At 62.4% G+C, this 18,543-nt stretch overlaps 1 protein-coding gene across 6 annotated transcripts in view; it reads right to left on the reverse strand.

Moving 5' to 3' along the window:
• CCDC85C (coiled-coil domain containing 85C) overlaps nucleotides 1–18,543 on the reverse strand; it is a 79,097-nt gene that overhangs the window by 8,935 nt on the left and 51,619 nt on the right. For 2 of the 6 annotated variants that reach the window (XM_045060499.1, XM_045060497.1), the window contains exons 2-5: nucleotides 12,387–12,491; nucleotides 10,212–10,261; nucleotides 4,156–4,194; nucleotides 663–770 (exon numbers count right to left, since the gene is read on the reverse strand). In XM_045060499.1, the coding sequence (XP_044916434.1) occupies nucleotides 663–770; nucleotides 4,156–4,194; nucleotides 10,212–10,261; nucleotides 12,387–12,491 (302 nt within the window). The remainder of the gene's footprint in view (nucleotides 1–662; nucleotides 771–4,155; nucleotides 4,195–10,211; nucleotides 10,262–12,386; nucleotides 12,492–18,543) is intronic. The other 4 variants (XM_045060501.1, XM_045060498.1, XM_045060500.1 and 1 more) reach the window with 3 other exon arrangements.

Consider the following 18,543-nt stretch of genomic DNA (forward strand, 5'->3'; position numbering starts at 1 on the left):
CAGGGAGCGGTCCCGACTAGCCATCCGCGTCCCAGAGAGCTGGCCCCACGCCGCGCCCCCCTCACGCACTCGGGGCAGCCCAGAGCCCAGGACCGCCCCGGAGGACCCAGGGTGAACTAGTGCCCGGCACAAACCGGAGCTTCTCCCCGACGCTCGGTCACAAAGCCTGGGTAGCGAGTACGCATCACATTCACTGCCGCCCCGGCCCAAGCCCCGGCCAGGCACCCTTCCCCACCCGCCGGAGCCGAGCAGTGACAGGTGCCCTGCACCCGGGGCCTGGGCAGCCGCTCGCGGGGCCTCCAGACGCGGCCCCTCGCCGCCCCAACATCGCTCGGGCTTGGCCGCCATCTCTAACCGCCTCGCGGGGCCCGCACAAGCCTCCGAGGGCCACGAGCCCAGACCCCCGGCTGGCAGAGGGCGGGGGGAAGGAAGGGGATGGAGGGCCACTCAGGCAGAGCCCCAGCTCTGACCCATTGCCCTCGCCTGACCTGGATGCTGCTCAGGCCGGAGACGAGGGTCCCAGTCCCAGGTGCGGTCACGGACCGTCCACTGGCCCGGGCAGGTCGGCAGACAGGCAGAGCCTCACCCCTGCACTGGAACGTGGATTCTGGAGGCACCGGGTCCACACGTGAAAAGTGCGACTCCAGGGAAGGGGCACTTACGTTCTGCAGGGAGTCCTGGTAGGAAGGCGGCAGGCTCGCCAGCTGGGATTCCGAGTGGTACGGGGAGAAGCCCTTCCGCAGAGTCCGGAACTCTCCAGAGCCTGCCTGCTGCGGGGGGGGAGGGGGACAGGTTAGAGGGGCCCCAAGGACTGTGCCCCGTGAAGACTTGGCCCTCCCGCCCCCACACAGTGGTCTGCATCCTCCCTCCCCTCTCCCTGCCTCACTGCCATCAGCGGGAGCCTTTGTCACCCGCCTCCCTGCTCACGTGTTGGGGCCACGAGGCAGGGGGCTCCGTGTCGCTCCCCAGGTCATGCTGTATCAGTGCGGCTTGAACAGAATAAATGAGTGCGTGGCACCCCCACCCCCGGCCCTCCTTCCTCTGCTCCAGCCTCCTGCACTTGCCCAGCCCAGCCTGGGGAACACCGTCTCCGGCCCCTGGGGCCCGCATCCACCGGAAGGCCCTCCCACCTCCCACACGTGAGCCTGTCACTCTGCTCCGCTCAGTGCTCGCCCTCAGCCTCTGCTCTAGGACAGGAGCTCCCAAATGTAGTTCCTGCATCTCACCCCTCTGTATCCACAGGAATCGGTGCATGCTTAGGAAGGAGGGAGGGAGAGGTGGAGGAGTGAGTGAGTGAGTGAGTGAGTGAGTGAGTGAGTGAACACATATTTGGCCTTAGGTGATTTTCCTCAAGGCCAAGCAAATGCCCCCCAGAGGCTGGGGGCTGTGATCCGCAGAGGTAGGGGATCCGGGGGTCCTGCTCAATCCCACACAGGCCCTCTCTGGTCCAGCTGAGCACAAGCCCCTCCATCACTAAGAGCCTGGGCTGGTGTTTCTGGCCCAGACACCTGTTTCTACTCCAAAGGAACTGAGGGCACGCTGTTGGGCAGATAAAACAGAGAATGTCCCGTAAATCAACAGGGTGCCGAGTTACCCCAACAGATCCTGGAGGGGAGGAGGCCAGAGCAGGGGCAGGTGAGCCACCAGACGGCCTAGAACCACATCTGGGGGTCCCTCCTCCTGCTCACCAGCCCCCCTCTGCTGGTTCGGGAGGGACCCACATGCAGCCTGCTCCATGGGTCTCCAGCCTCACCAGCTCCATGTTCCACCCTCCCATCCCCATCAGATCCCCCAGGTCAGACCCGCCAGGTCTCAGGGGGCCAGCTCAGGGGCACACAGCAGTGCCCTGTAAGCTTCTGTGGGACTAGAATAAAAACCCACTTAAGGCAGATGCCCCGCGGAGGCCGCCAGAGCAAACATCAGAAAGCAGATCTGAGCAGTCACCCACCGGATTACCACCACCCACCCCAGGCACCTTGGCCAGGACCAGAGACAACTATTCCCACGGCCTCCAGGAAGACCTCAGTGTAAACAAAGGTTACCAAGAGGCACAGAGGGGAGAGAAGTGGTGGCCCACCCTCCCATGGTGGCCCCTGAAGTGTAGCAGGGTGTCACCAGAACCCTTAAAATGTGACTGCCACGTCCCCTGATTATGGCCAACCCTGGGCTGAACCAGAGGTGGGTGGCCCAGCGAGGGGTCCCCTCTGCCACCTGACACCAAAATGACAAAGACCCTGCCCTCTTGCCCAGCACCCCCTCGCCCCCCCAGCAGGGGGACCCCCCCCCATCAGGGCACCTGCGCCTCTCGGGCTCGCCCACCCTGGGCAGGGGGGTCCACCTTCACTCAAAGGCAAAACTCCCAACCAATTATTTTCCTGGCCAGGTGACAGTTACCAACTCGTCTCCAATGGACAGTACGTTCTAACCCCAGTCACGCTGAACACCACACCCAGTGCCACCAGGCTCTCACCAGGCCCCCTGCCACCATTCTGCAGGAGCACGCCCCGCCCGCCTGGCCAGGCTGCTGAAAGGGCCCAGGCGTAAGACTCAGCGCAGCTCACACACTGACATTTATTTGGCCACACGGCCAGGGATGTGAGCCACCGCTCTCTCCCAGCAGTCCCTGGGACCAGGACGGCTGGACGCTGCCTGTCCTTCCCCAAAGGACCGTCTAGAACCTCATCCGGGCCTCGTCTCCCCCTCATCCACACCTCCTCTGGTGCTAGACCAAATGGGTTCAGAAGGAACTCCCGTGTTGGTACTGAGAACACTGGTTTATGTAGCCCCCTCCCTCCCCCTGGATCATTTCCTCGGAAGGACATGTATGTACAAGGGGGTGGGAGGGAGTGTTTTTAATTAGCACATGCAATTCCCACGCCTGCCTTCAGTGATCATCTATAAATATTTGTGCGCCCACAGAACTTTATTAGCGACCCACCAAGCTGGCGGGGGAAAGACACACGATCTCTCGTTAGGGGCAACGGGACTAATGACACATCAAAATGAGGGACCATAACGGCACTTCAATCCAAATGAAAAATCCTGGGATGTGCCTGTTGGTGCCCAAGAATGAAATCCTTAGGTTTTCATCGCCGAGGGGACGCGGAGCTGAAATGGCCTTGTGGGTTGGCTGGGCCTGCTCAAGGTGGTTCAGGAAGCGGGGACAGGATGCCTGCCCTCCTATGGGATAGGATCCCAAACGAAGGTCCCTCAGGACCCAGGGAGAAAGGATCTGCCACACAGAGTGGGCGGGGCTCCCACATCCTTAAAGGACACATGGAGTGCAAACAGGTTTGCCCCTTCCAGCCAGGGGGGACACCCGGGAGGCCACGCCCCTGCCCCCCTCCCTCCTTCCACCCCCCCCCCGCCGAGTCCGCTGTTAAGGACACGGGCCTCAGTCCCCGCGTCGCTGCCTGGCTCGGAGCTGGCGTGAACTCGGGCTGCCCCAGCCCCTCTGGGCCCCCGCAGGCATGCAGTGAGCTCCCCAGCCATTGCCCGCCGGGGGGCTCCGGGGAGCACCGTCAGAGGGCTCCTCCTGGAGCAGAAAAGGGCCACAGCAGGATGCAAAGGGAGGACCCTGCCCACGTGCCCCTCCCTGGGCAGCAGCTGTGGATGGGCTCCCTCAGAGCAGCTGTCACCCCTCCCACCTGCTGCCCAAAGGACTCCAGTCCCCGAGGGACCGTCTGCTGCAGCACCTACTGCGTGCACCCGGCAGGGCTGTGTTCGGGCAGCACCTACTGCGTGCACCCGGCAGGGACGCAGCGTCTACCGTGCGAAGCCAGGACCGGGAGGTGGGGCCCCAAGGGTGAACGCTGACAAAGGGGCATCCGGAGAGCACTCGGACTACAAAGGCCAGCTGGGTGGATGCGGTGGCAGCTCAGTGAGCACGGCCTGCGTGGGGCACCGCGGAGGCCGCTGCCCCGTGGCTCTCTGCTGCCGTTCGGCAAAGCTGGACTCCAATGCCAGCTCGGGAAGGGCAGACCCCAGGAAGAATCTAGAAGCAGAACCGGGGCACCTGGGGGTGCTGAGCTCCCAGGAAGTGCCAGGAGGGTGCCAGGGCCGGGGGAGACCCGGAGGAGACAGGACAGCACACAGCACTCAAAACAGCCCCCACCACAGACACCACTGCAAACACGTCCCGCCAGGCGGTTCTACCTGAAACCAGCTTCTCGGGCGGCCGCAGGGGCGGGGCGGCTGCAAGGGAAGAGGAGCGGTGTCACCCAGGAAATGCCAGCCACGGCCCCCCTCGGCCCCCCCTCCCCTGGTCCCTCGGTAGCCCAAAGGTGCCGGGGCCTCGGCCGGGCCGGGGTGGGCACCTTGGAGCCCCCACGTTTTTAGAAAGCCCCATGTTTACAAGGGCTGCCCAAGTGCCCGGCCCGCTCCCAGCCCTCTCGGGGCTCACACCAGGCCCCTGCACTGGCCTAGAGGCGCCCCGAGATGCCAGCCCGCCGGCTGGGAGGGGCGGGGGGGGTGACTGGCGAGGCCCCTCAACGGACATGCTGGTACAACCGTCCGGCCACACTTGTCTTCTCGGTTTCCCCTTTAATTTCAAGAGAACTCATTTGCAGGCCGTTAAGAAGAGAGCGGCGGCTCCGTGGCTGGGGGCCCAGACGGTTCTTCCTGATTGGTGCTCAGATCAGGCAGCGGAGGCCCCACGCGTGGCGAATGTACGGTTACTATTACTCACCCACTGCTGGCACCACGTCCCTACTCCCCATGCAATGTCAGACCCCAAATCCCAGGTTTCAAACTCGAGCGTGTGGCTGATGGCAGAACACCCAGACGGTCTCATCCACCCCAGTGACCATCGGCCCCTTACAGGTCCCCTCGGCAATAAGGTGAGTGAGAGGGAGGGACAGGCCTCGGGATCTCCCCAGGACGGGGTGGGGGGCTTTGGGGAGGGGAAGAGATTTGCAAAATCCAAATCCCACCGCGGCTGGGTGAGTCTGAGCAGCCCATCAGTGTTCCAGGTCTCTGCTGCTTGCAGGTAAATCGGGGTCACGAGGGGCACTCGGCTGCTGGATGGCCCACGACTCTTTCCACTGGCCAGCCCTAGTCCTCAGTGCTTTGCGGGATTTGCCCTTTAATCCTGGGGCGGCCACCATCAGTGTCCCCATTTTACAGACGAGAAAACTGAGGCACAGAGAGGTTAAGCCCCTGGCCCAACGCCCCCCAGCTGGTAAGCGGCACTTTGGCGACTTGAACCAGTCCCTCTATCTAGCCCTAGAGTCCTGGGCTTGGCCTTGATGGTCACCCAGCATGTGGCTCACAGTGGACAGCGATTAAGCCTCAGGCATAGAGGGGACAGAGGTGGTATTCCTAGCCTCCTTCTGCCCGTATTGCTAGACAGACCATCTGCTCAGATGCTAGAAAGGTTTCTTCCCTGGTTGAAGGAGAGGTTCAAGGACCGGTTCTGAGGTTCTGCTAAAGACGTAGCTAAAGCCCTCCAGAGATCCAGAAAGCACACCATTCACAAGGGAGGGAGCAGGACGTGACCACCATGCCTCAAGCAGGGACAGCCCAGAGCCCGTCAACCAGCAGCAACCTGTCCCAGAAGGCACCACCAAAGAAACACTGGAGGCCAGCGTCTCTGGACAGCTTGGGCAAGGGAACGGGCCACTCAGGACGACAGGTCTTCCCCGGGGACTCAGAACACAGCACTGAGGCCTCGGCACAGGCTTAGAGGGTGGCAGACTATTCCGCTGTCCCCCGGCCCGTATGGTTCAAAACTCAGACAAAGGCCAGAAAGGAGCAATTCATACGGGGACGGGCCAGGCCCAGGCAGGTGGGCACAAGTCTACCACAGACCTTGAACATCCCAGGTCCCTGAGAGCAGGAAAAAGAGAGAAGGGCAGGCAGTGCCCGGCAGGCAGTGGGCATCACCGTCATCCCTGCCTCACAGGTAAGGAACCCGAAGCATCAGGACATAACGCATCATGCCTAAAGCCACAGAGCAGGTGAGTGCTGGGGCATCATTTGAACTCCAATTCCTCTAGAGCCCAAACCCACTTCTTCATACCATCAGGCCAATGACGCCATTGCTGCAGGCTAGATTGTGTCCCCCCAGGTTCATACGTTGACCCCGTGGCCCCTAAAACCATGAGACAGCACACTTCTGTTGCTGAAGCTACCCGGTCTATGCCTCTTTGTTACAGCGGCCCCAGGACACTGACACAGTCACTCAGGCCCGGACGCCCTCCTCCGCCCAGGCCTCAGCTTCCCCATCTGCGCTTCGTGTAAATCCTGGGGTCACTTCTAACCTGAGTGGTTCAGGCGACCCTGCGTGGCGTGGCAGGATAGAGAAAGGGCAGGCACAGGGGTGAGGAGGAGGGAGGCGGGCCTGGACCGCGGCCTCCATCCCCAGGACGGCTGCCCACTTGCCCCGTGTGACATCAGCCCGAACGTCACTGGCTCTTTTGTAAAGCTGGCTTCTGGGCGAACGCGGAGCCTTACATTTATCAGCCCAGCAGGGGGATTAAGCGAGGGAACCAAGAGCCGAGGCCCCGGCGTCCATGACAGCCGCCCCCACCCCGGCCCGGCCGGGCACAGAATCCACAGGAAAAGGAATCATGTGTACGGGGGCTCGAGATGAATCATCGCAGAGGAGGCAGCTGTGTTGATGGAATTTTAAAGCCGACACGAGAAAGAAAATACGAACTGCAATACGGTAATTTAGTCTGTGAACACTCTGGCACATTTTTAATTAAAGCTATTTTGGAGTTAAATAGAGGCCATGAGGGGAGGGGAGGGGAGAGGCGGGGGCAGTGGGAAGCGGAGGCCGCAGAGGCCCAGACCCCGGAGCCACGTCCCCTTAAGATGCTTCAAAGAGGAACAGCACTTTCTCCTGCTTTTCGCCGAAACGGCAGGGGCCGGACTTTCCTGCGGTTCCCGTGCGGTTTGATCTCAACGACAAGGCTGAAGTGCCAGAATCATCAAATCTGACAAGCCCGAGCTCACGAGACCCAGGCCAGAAGCCCACCCGTGGCAGGAAGGAATCTCTCTCCCCAAGATTCCCAAATGTGGGCGTCCGTCACGTGACTGCCTCCAAAGACGACCAGCTCACTACACCTCACGAAGCAGCCGGTCCTTGGTTCGGCAAGAGCCAGCCTCAGCCTCCCCTCTTGCCCCAGGACTCTGGGTGGCTGGGTGGCCAGGGGCTCCCCGAGATGTATCCACCTAGTCCAGCTGAGCTAGGCCCCCCGGAGACGCAGATGTGACCGGTCGGACCCAGCAGCCAGTCCCTGAGTCGCCGACAGCCCGGCAGGGGTGGGGGGCAGGCTCCCCAAGGGAGGATCGCGACAGCCTAGCAGCAAGGGAGGGCGGCTCACAGGGCTGAGAGCTCAGACTAAGGACCGAGCCCCCTGGGGGTGGTTGGGGAGGGAGGCTGTCGGGAGGGGGCCGTGCCTGAACCCTTTCTTCCCTGGACTCTCTTAGAACGAGGCCAGTACACCCATCGTGGGCCTTGTCCCACCTGGGGGGCTCTCCCCGCCTCTGCCGTCCTCCGGCAGCCTCCTCATGCACATGAGTCCTACTAGCTGAACAAGGAGGTGGTCAGGCCCGTGCCTCGTCACCCCCGAACCCCTAGGGCCATGCACAGCAGGTCACCAACTATACACGAACTATACACGAAGTCCATTTTACAGGTGAGCAAACCGAATGGTGCCATCTGAGCTGCCCCAGGAATCCAAAAGCAAGTGAGGTGTGAGTTGTCACTAGGAAGCTGACAGCAGGCCGGGGGGGGGGGGGGGGGGGGGCTGTCTCACTGTCTCTGTCTCTCATCTCTCCTGCAAGGCTCAGAACAGCAGTATCCTCCTCTGCAGTCAGATGACCAACCCACCCTCGGGGCCAAGCTCTGGTGACAGCAGGTGGGAGGGCAGCAGGAGCCCCGGCCATGACCCTGGAGACATTCTGCCAGTGGCTCCTGGGTGTCGTTGCTGACCGTAGGTTGAGGCCCAACCGTTTTGCTACAATAAGGGGTCAAGGACGCACAGCGCACTGGTGGAGGAGGGCCGAGGCCCCAGCACCACATGGCTGACGCCGGATGCTTGGGACGCTGGATGCTGAGTCCCCGGCACTGTCCCTCTACTAGCAGTAAGCCAGGCAAAGCTCATTCTTGTCCCTAAATCTCAGTCTAACCACCTGCAGCCAGCGAGGGTCTGCAAGCCCCCATCTTTGGGTATCTTTGCTTGGCCCAGGCGTGGGCACCAGTGGAGGCCGGACAGAGCCCTACTGCTGCTGCCTCCAGGCCAAGGCCCCAGGTATGACCCCTGGGAGCAGGTCCGAGCAGGCTTGGGGGTGGGAGAGTGGGGGGCGGGCAGAGCCAACCACTGCCCAGGCATCTGCTGTCCCCCTGCTGCCCAGACACAGGGCCCCTGACAACCTCCAACTCTGCACATGTGGGCACGGGGCCAGCGCGCACAGCCATCCGGGGCCTCCCTTGTGACAGCAGGGGCGCCCCCAGGGAGGAAGGACTAGAAGAGACCCCTACTTCAGGTCCTGAGTGTGTGCACATCTCCCCCAAGTCCACAGCCAGACCCACCACTGGGAATCGGGGTATATTCTCCCAGTGGGACAATGTGGCCCGGGGTCGGGGACACTCCTGTGTTTGTGGGAAAGGGACCACAAGCTATGCCCGGTTGGAACACAGAACCACAAGGCAAACAGCATCCTTAATTCGGGGCCTGGGCTCTCAACGTGTTCTTCCAAGGGAACAATGAAACAAAGGACAGTCGGGCTGGGACAGACTCACAAGGCCACTGACCCGAAGCTTCGGGTCCAGATCGTGGTCCCGGCCTTCGTTCTGCTGCCCAGTGGGCACCTGCCCACAGCAAAGGTCCCCGAGCCTTAAATCTGCCCCTCCCCAACCCCCAATTCTCCCAGCATCATTTCTGCCTACAGCTCCTGCAGCCCAGGCCACATACCCTCCTTATCAACCCCCACATCAGGCCCACTCAGAATGCAAGGTGCCCCAGCAACCCCCCACTACCCCCCCCCCCGGGCCAGGTGAGACCCAAGCCCCGCCCCACCCGAGGAGGCAAAGAAGCCAACAGGTCTTGTGGCCAAGCCCTTCTGCCACACAGCACCTTAACCATATAGAGAGTTACCAAACCAGCCCTGCAATTCAGTGCCTGGTGACATACCACAGCATGGGTGCGGTGGCCCTGGCGGTGTGGACAAGTGAGTCCTGCTAGGCTGTGGGACTGCCCACACGGCCCACGTGGGGGTGAGGCGTGGCATGGCCGTGGTGGGAGCTGTCCTGCGTGCCGGGGCCCTGAGCCTCCCAGCAGCCACCCAACGGGCAGAGAGGGGGCCTCGGGCTTCCCGAGCGGGACAGTGGCACCAAGCCTGCTGGTCGCCTAGCAACGGGGCCGGGCAGCTGAGCCCTCCCCGGGATTGGTTCCCAGAGAAACGCTCTGGGCATTCTGGCCAACACTTACGGGCTGGGGGCATGGCAGGGGAGGGGGAGGGGAGAGTAAGCCAAGGATGGGGACAAGGGAGAGAGAGGCTGGCGCGGCTGCCCAAGCCAGGTGGCCCCCAGGACCCCACACGGGGCTGACCACAGCCTCCCGTCCCTGTCCCCACCCACGGCAGAGAAGGCCCCCGTCCTGGCAGTCACCACCCTGCTCCGCTCCAGCCGTCCTCAGCAGGAGCAGAGCCGTGTGCACCCCTGCACTGGCTGTCACCCTGCCCGGCCTCCCCGCTGTGTTGTCCTCATCCTCCAGCCTCTAACCTGCCCTCCCTGTGCCGGGGACGAGCCGGTGATAAGACAGCCTCATCTGCCTGTGGGCGGAGGGCGGCAGGAGCAGGGAGGTTTCCATGCGGGAGAGAGTGGGGGTGTGCCTGCCCCCTCTCCGGCCTCCATCTGCCCATCCGAGGGGCAAAGCGGCCCCTTCTTCAGCAATTGCACAGTGCACACCATCTCTGGGACAGGCCTAGGGCTGACCCGAGGAGCTCACAGACTCCTGGGGACAGCAGGGAGAGGCTGTGATGGGAGACACCCCAAAGGCCGTGGCGCAAGGGTCAGGTCCGTGACCCCCAAGTTCCAGGGGGTGACTCCGGACGGCAGTGGGGGCAGGTGGGTGGCTCTAAGCCCCAGGTAGGCTGGGACATGGGTGGGCACTGGAGCGGTGGGGTGGGGGGTGGGGGTGGGGGCTCGCACCGGCCCCTCGAGTGCAGTGCCCCCCGCTGTCTACCACCCCCAGTCAGCTTACCTGAGCGAGGGCCTTGGTCTCCAGCTGCCTGATGTAGGTGGACGAGGGATCTGTAACGACACAAGTAGGGAGCATCTTAGTCATCAGACTCGGTCTCCAGTGAGAGTCACACCCCCGATCGGAGGCCCTGATGGGACCCTCACAGCCAAGGGGCAGCACACAGCGGGGTACGGGGTCCAGGGAGCCCCGTCCCCGGCACGGTGGGGAAACTGAGGCCCCGGAGGCGTCCAGGACTCCTCCGCTCCACCCTGCCTGGCACACAGGAACTTCGGGAGGCACACGTACCGTGGGCGAGCCACCAGCTTTCCCGGAGGACTCTGCCGACGAGAGCAGTCAGCGGCCGCGCCCTGGGCCAAGTCAGGGACACGCTCCCCAACCGTGCACCCCCAGTTTCCGAAAGCGGCAGGGGGGGAAAGCCACCCTCCCTCACCACCCTCACATGTTTTGCAATCACATCAGAAAGGCAGATAAATTGCCCAGTCCTGCCTCCCAGAGCCCTGGTCCTGCCTCCCCATCAGGCTAGAAATCAGCCCCACCAGCAGAGGACAGAAGCGCTAACCGAGTCACCCCGGGCCAGGCTGGGGTGAGGGAGCCTGCCGAGGTGGAAGCCGAGGGCAACCCAGAGCACAGGGGCCAGGAGCGGGCTGCGGGACACACGGCAGGGAGGGGCAGGGCAGGGCAGGCAAGGGGACGCCACCATCACGGCAGGTGTGGCTGTGCAGGTGGAAAGACAGGTCACCCGGTAAGGCACAGGCTCCGTGCTTCCTGTCCACATGAGCACCGCACCGGGGTTCACGCGGCCTGGACACCAGCCTACACCCCGTCCACTGGGCCAGTCACTCACTGCTCCTCCTGCCCTCAACAGGACACCCGGGCTCCCCAGCCCTTTATCTCAGAAGTCACCATGGGGCGCCTGGATGGCTCAGTCGGTTAAGCATCCGACTTCAGCTCAGGTCGTGATCTCATAGTTGGTGGGTTCGAGCCCCAAGTCGGGCTCTGTGATGACAGCTCAGAGCCTGGATCCTGCTTCAGATTCTGTGTCTCCCTCTACTCTCTGCCCCTCCCCTGCTCATTCCCTCTCTCTCTCTCTCTCTCTCTGTCTCTCTCTCAAAAGTAAATAATAAAGATTTAAAGAATAAAAAATAAATAAATAAATAAAAGCCACCAGAGAAGCCACCAGACCCTCGGCCAAAGCCACCTCTCTATAGCACTGCCTTGGGAGGCGGACCCTGCGGGACTCATAACACACCTGTGCTATGGGACAAGCTGGACCATTGGGCCACCTAGGGAAAATGAAGCATCTGCCCCCCGCACACAGGCGGCGCTACCCGATGAGCCCCTGGGTGATATGGATATCATGCCCGCCCCCCCCCACTCATGCTCAGCTGGCGGTCCCCTCCCCAGAAGGCCAGAACCTCCCTCCGCTGGGGCTGGGGCTCGGCCCAGGCCTCAAGAGCTCCAGCCCATCCATCAGCAAGGCCACCAAGGCCACACTCTGAGGCTACCCCCAGCTACAGGAGGCAGTCTGCACACAGAGGTGCCCCCTCTGCCCAGTGACCTGCCTGCTGGGGGGCACTATGGGCAGGGCCTTCGGGAGCTCCGCCCACCCAGCCCTGGACCAGGCCCAGGAGCATCAGCCCAGCCCGGGGGCAGGAATGGGGGGTACGGCCGGGCCCACCCACTAACCCCTGAGAAATGACACAACAGGCCCCTCCCGCCCCGAGTCAGCACCACTCAGCTCCCAGGAATGCGGGGCCTGCTGGAGAGGGAGGAGGGCCGCTCCCCCGCAGGCCTGCAGCCCTCACCCTCAGGGCCATGTGGGGGGCTGCCCCCCACAACACCTCACCACCCCCCAGCCCTGCAGAGCTCCTTGACGGCCAGGAAATCAAGGCTCTGAGTTGAAGTGGCACGTGAGTTGTTCACGGCACAACTCAGGGCAGCAGCGGAGGTGGGACGGGAGCCCGGGGCGGAGGGTGACCCCAAGGGCCTCCCCGTTAGGACCCCGTGTGCATGCCCTGTGCCCGCCCCCCAGCCTCAGTTTATTCTCAGTCAGCCAGGACGACAGACACTTCCCACATCACACCCACGCAAACAGGCCTGACGGGAAAGGCCTCAGGGTGTGCCGGGCCCCTCTGGGCATAGGGAGGCAGAGGGGGTGCAGCCGGGGTTCCCCACCTCTTCGTGTCCTCTGCGTGCTGTTGGCAGGAGGGTTCCCTGGGACACCAGCCGGGGAATCAGTGGACACACGCTGCAGAGATCTCCCAGCTCTCTCGTCTCGCCCTTTAAGACAAGGAGGCCCAAATAACTAGCCGAGCCCTGTGTGGCCTCCCTCTGGGTGGGGTCGGTGGGGGAGGGAAGACCCACCCCGGGGGTGCCACCCGGCAGCCCCAGCATCTGGCGAGGGTCCAACAGGCATCCTCCCCACTTTGCAGATCCGGAGGCCGAGAGGAGCGGCGTCCCCCGCTGCGGGCGGGTGAGCAGGGGAGCCCAGGGCCCAGGCTGCCAGACCCTCTCCCCGCCGCCCGGGGCCCGCGACCCCAACCGTCTGGCTGCTGTGAGCTGAGAGCACAGCACCGTGAGGAGGAGCTGGCACGCGTCCCAGAAAGAAGACGTGATTCTTGGTCAAGCCTCTCTCCCGGACCCTCCGCGACCGCCTGATTCTCGGGCACGGCGGCGAGCCGGCCCCCCCCTGCTCACCGCGGCCCCCGCCGGGGGCAGCACTGCCAGGCACAGCCCTGAACTCAGGAGGGGACCAGTCACCTGCGCGCCACCAGGCGCCTGCCCTGCCTTCCACGAGCCATCGGGAAGTGGGCACATTTCCGCCCCCGTTTCCTGGTATGGGGGTGGTTCTGTCTCCCTCTGCCAATTTCTAGGGGTCCACCAGGAGCTCCTAGCATTTCCTTTTTTTTTTTTTTAAGTTTATTCATCTTTTTTGAGAGAGAGAGCATGCGAGAGCGAGTGGGGGCGGGACAGAGAGGGAGAGAATCCCAAGCAGGCTCCACGCTGTCAGCGCACAGCCCGATGCGGGGCTCGAACTCACGAACCCTGAGATCGTGACCTGAGCCGAAAGCAAGAATCCGGCGTGAACGACGGAGCCACCCAGGTGCCCCTAGCACTGCCCCTCTTGGTCAGACCACAGCCGGAGTCACGGACTGGGAAGGAGTCAGCAGATGTGCCGACCGAGCCTCAGCGCCCTCTCTGGACCGCGGGCGGGCCGGACACACACCACTGTTCCTGCCCGAGCAAGCCAATCCCTCGGCCACGGCCGGGTCCAGCCCGCGCCTCCCAGGGTGGCAGCGAGGAAAAGAGAGCGGGGACAGAGCCGGCACCAGGAGAAGGGACACAGGCGAGGCCACAAATGACCCAACAACGCCCCAGCCCCCCCACCCGCTGCTGCCAGGAGCAGACCTCAGGGCCCACGGGCCACAGCACACAGGCCACACGGGGGCACAGACCCGGCGCTGCCCCCACTCAACCCACCGTTACGGTTTGCCCCAAACCCCACGCAGCTGCAGAGAACACAGTATCCTTCAGACCACCAGGGTCTGCTGGGTTTTCCTTCTCATTCCTAGAGCCCAACAGGGGAGGTCTCAAAACATTTTAAATCATCTGGTGCGTCCGATGGAATCTATCCTCAAGAGCTCGTTCTCATTATGAGGAATGCAGACCGTGTGTGACAGTGGCCAGAAATGGAAACAACCATTTGTCCAATGACAGCAGAGAGCCACGCCCTGTCATTCAAACGGACGCTGAAGAAGGATGTCCCTCCTCGACAGTATGGAAAACCCTCCACCCCCCCACCCCCCCCCCTCCGCGGAAAGAACTGGACGTAAAAAGGTGCACACGGTTGGTCTTGTGCGTAACAATATCGATGCAAGGAAACAAATTCAGGAGGGAGGTACGTGGGGACATCGACGGTGGTGCTCACACACGGGGACAAGTGACTATCCGCACCACTCGTTGTTAATTTTCAAATAATCCACTTCCAGAAGAGGGAGAAATCTTTCTTTTATTAAAAAAAAGAGAGAGACAGAAAGGATTAAATTCTCACACCAGCATCTTGCAGAGCCACCCACGGACATCACAGAAGCAGAAGGGTGGCCAGGAGGATGGCCAATCAGCGCCCCCTCTGCCCACCTCTCCCAGCTCTGGTCTGGGGGCCGTTCCTGAGGCCTGAGTCTGCCCCTTCCCCCACCCCACCCCACACCCCCCCCCCGAGTTTAAGAGGATTCGAGGCTGCCTCGGCCACATTCAATCCCATCCCCACACTCAGCTCCCCAGACCAGGCTCTGCTCCCTGCCAGGGGCCCAGGAGCCAGACATCTGGTTGCCCGTGGGTCAGAGCAGGTGTCCTGCAGCAGGAAGAGTGGCAGCAAGGTGGACCTTCTGGAACAGGGGAGGGAGACCCCGGAGGGCCGGGCTCCCTGGGAGGATGATCCTTCCCAGCAGCCTCGGGCAACTCGTGATCCCGCCGGGCGCCTCTGAGCCCCAGCCTCTCGGAGATGAGTGTGTAATTAAATTAATCCCGGGGTTTGCAGTGGTGAGAAACAGAGCCCCAAGGGAGGGATGCGTCATTTCCCGGCTCGGCTGTTTGTGGCGAAAATGAGAGGTGACTACTGAAGGGACCCCTGGGGCTGGGCTGGCCAGTGTGTCCCCTCAGACCCTCTGTAGGCTGCTCCCAGGCCTCACTGGACCAATTCTGGAGGATTCGCAATGCAGCTTCTATCTGGGGGCCGGGGGGGGGCGGGTGGCAGCAAGGGAGAGGGGTCTGAGATATTCTTGCTTCTGAGAGCCAGAGCATTGGCCCTCGCCCTGGCCTCCTTGCAGATCCTGTGTTCCCGGGAGAGCATGGAGGGCCATGCAGCCTGCGGACAGGAGGGTCTCATGGAGCCCACAGGGTCTTCAAGATCCCCTCACGGGTACAGACCACGAGTCCACCCCTGCCTTCTCAGAGGGTGGGTCTGGCGACACATCACATCCCCCCCCCTCCCGGCCAGGTACCCTCCCCAGCCTCACCTCTAGTCCGAATGGTAAAAATCTGAGGGGTACCGGGGTGGCTCAGTCGGTTGAGCATCCCACTTTGGCTCAGGTCATGATCTCACGGTTCGTGGGTTCGAGCCCCGCCTCGGGCTCTGTGCTGAGAGCTCGGAGCCTGCAGTCTGCTTCAGATTCTCTCTCTCCCTCTCTCTCTGCCCCTCCCCTGCTCACACTCGGTCTCGCAAAATAAATAAACATTAAAAAAAATTAAAAAAAAAAAAAGAAGAATTTGGGAGCCAGAGGCCACATCCAATCATCCCTATAAACCCTCTCACCAACTCAGCCCTAGGCACATAGCAGGCCCTCGGGAAAAGTCTAAACACCTGCCAGGTGGTCAGTTCTCCACCCTACAAGGTCCCACTGGCAGGAGCTCCAATGAAAAGCACTCAGCCTGAGACCATGTGTGACACAGCACCCCCACCCCACACAGGACACCCCTGAAAGACCCAGAAGCAGAGCATCCAAGGTGCTAAGAGCAGGTGTCCCTCCGAATCTCATCCAACAGCAACGGCCAGCCACACCGCGAGCTTACGTCTGAGTGTGGGTGCGGCGGGGGTTCAAGTACACGCGGGGTGTGTGGGAGGTGATCCCAGGGAGCCCAGGTACGGGGGTCGGGAGGTGAAGCGGGGAACAGAAGGAGCCGATGAAGCTGGTGTCAATCTGCCTGGGAGGGTCTCAGAGTTACCCCCTGCCCCAGGGCTCGCTGCTGGGGGCAGCTCGCAGGGGACAGGTGCTAATGCCCCAGCGTTGCCACCCGGAGAGCTACAGGCACCAGCAGGTGAAGTGGGCGGTGGACACGGAAGCAGTGAGTGCCACGGGGATCTGGGCAGAGTGCCAACAGTGTCTGTCACAGCTCAGGAGAAAGTACGATCTTCCCCCTCTGCATAGGAAGGGGGGGGGGCTGGGGGGAGGGGGGGTGTGTACAACGACACACAGTGACACATGGGGCCTGACTCTCCAGTGTTTCCCCTCCCGACCCTGCCCCCCTCCCAGCCGCCTCCTGCGGAGCGGGGTCCCCACGAGGTCTCGGGGACAGGCAGGCTTGGTGGCAGGCCATTCGTTCGCAGGAGACTGGGCCGCACCCGCCTTGGGCCTCCTCCGTGGGGGTGGCTGACATTTCCACACCGCCGCTCAATTGATGACATTCCCTTCTCCTTCCACTTCATTAAGATGGGCCGGCACCGGGGCCTGTGGCTCCATCGGGGCAGAAGGGCCTCATCAAACGCCAGCACATCGTCGTTCCGGGTGTCCGGCCCTCTGCCCCAGAGGGTGGACCCGGCTCCCGAGAGCACATCTGCTCTCCCGTGGACCTGGCTTCTCGGCTTCTCTCCCTTCTCCCCAGCCAGGACTCCGCCCCAAGGGACAGCAAGTGCCTACCACTACCTGTAGGTCGGGGCTTGGAAATCAAAACCAGGGGGGCCAGGCCTGGGAGATGCCCCCAACGTGCAGATGAGGTAACTGAGGCTCAGGGAGGTGAAGCGAGATTCGTAGACCACGCACGGGCAGAGCGGCCTCCTCCGGTTCAGTGCAGCCCCGGGCTCTAGACGGAAGCAGAGGCCACCCTTCCTGCAGCGCCCGGCCCCCGCTGGCCAGTGCTCAGTCCCCGAGGGGCCTCTGCCCCACCCTGTCCCGCCCACAGGCCAGATCAGCAGGTCTTGGAGCTGCACGGCCCTGCCGCCCTCACGTCTGACACATCGCACTCCCGGTCCCCTCCAGCAGCACCTGGAAATGGTCCATCTTCTTAAGGGACCCGGGGGATGTTCTAACCCCAGGCTCACCTACTTCCTGAACGCTGGGCCTCTGCTGGACAGAAGCCTCTGGAATGTTGAAGGCTCCCGACGTAGGTGAGGAGACACGAGAAGCTGTTTCCTGACCTCAGTGCAGTGCGCCCACTCAAACCCTCCCAGGGACCCTGCCAGGAGGGCAGCAGAAAGCCTGTCCTGTAGAGGAGAAGAAGGATGCTCACAGAGTGACCGGGTCTGCCCAAGCTCACAAAGCCAGGCACCAGCAGGACCAACAGCCATGCATGCTCGTCCAAGGGCATGGTCCCCTTCTCAGAGGGTCCCCCAGCCTAACGAAGGGGGCAAAGACTGAACAGGTATATACAGCCTGGGGGGTAGAGGGCAGGGAGAAATCAGGGGCTCCTTCCTGGAGGAGGCGGCATCTGAGCTGAGCCCTGGACTGAGATGAAAGCAAGCAGAGCTGATAGGCAGGCAAGTGGAGTGGGGATGGAAGGCAAGTCTGAGCAGGGCACAGCGTGAGCAAAGGCACAGAAGCGAGACCAGGGCAGGCAGGTTGGGGAGCACCTGAGCTGCTCGAAGGCCATCAGTATCTGCTTCCTGGCACACACCGCAGCCCGGAGAGGCGCGGGCTGAATGTGAGACAGGTATTACTTATGGATGAAGGCGAGAGGACTGAGGGAGGCATATCGGGGGGAACATCGGGTTCCCGTGAGGACGCCTCTGAGCCGTGGCGGCACTGAACCAGGCTGGGCACCTTGGCCCCTGCCGCTCTCTCCTCTGCCTGGTTGCCCACCTGAGCTGCCGGGCAGGTGCGCAGGGGGGCCCGGGCCAAAGCCACTAGCCACAAGCTCAGCAGTGACTCCCAGAGCCCCAGGGGTGGGACAGGGTTCTCACATCCACGCAGGGCATTGAGAACGGCACCTGCTTCCCATTCACACACTGAACTTCTACTAGGTTAGGGCAGGTGCCGGGCAAAACCCCCAGCGTCACCCCATGTGATCCTCATGCCAAGCTGATGAGACGGGTCCTGTCATTACTAGCCCTGTTTAGTGGAGAGGAGCCTGAGCCTCAGAGAGGTTAAGTATCAAGTCCAAAGTCACACAGTGAGAACACTGCCCCGCAGCCTCTGTGCCAACAGGCTGGCACCCAGCCCCTCCCACTCCACCTCCATGCCAAGACAGGCAGGATCACGGAAACCTTAACTCAAGAGATGAAACGGAATGGCCACAATCGGAGCCCCACCCTCTCCATCCTGAGCCCACAGAGGAAAGAAAATTAACTGGCGCTGAGAAAAACAAATAATTGCGTTAATGAAAACTGGGACCTGTCCCTGCTGGCCATTCAGCCTCTCCCAAGACACATGGCTGCCCTGTTGCTCGCTGTCTGCCCCTCTGCGTGCTCTTGCACAGCTCTGGGGACCCTTGTGGATCAGCACCCTGTCTATCCAGGGCCTCAAGGGTGCCTGGCGTTTAATTCCAGAAAAGCCACATGGCTTCCAGACCCGGACTGCAATCTCGAGGGAGCAGCCAAACAGGAAGCTGTGTCCAAGTTGGC

Source organism: Felis catus, chromosome B3 (assembly GCF_018350175.1).
Source record: "Felis catus isolate Fca126 chromosome B3, F.catus_Fca126_mat1.0, whole genome shotgun sequence".
NCBI lineage: Eukaryota > Metazoa > Chordata > Mammalia > Carnivora > Felidae > Felis > Felis catus.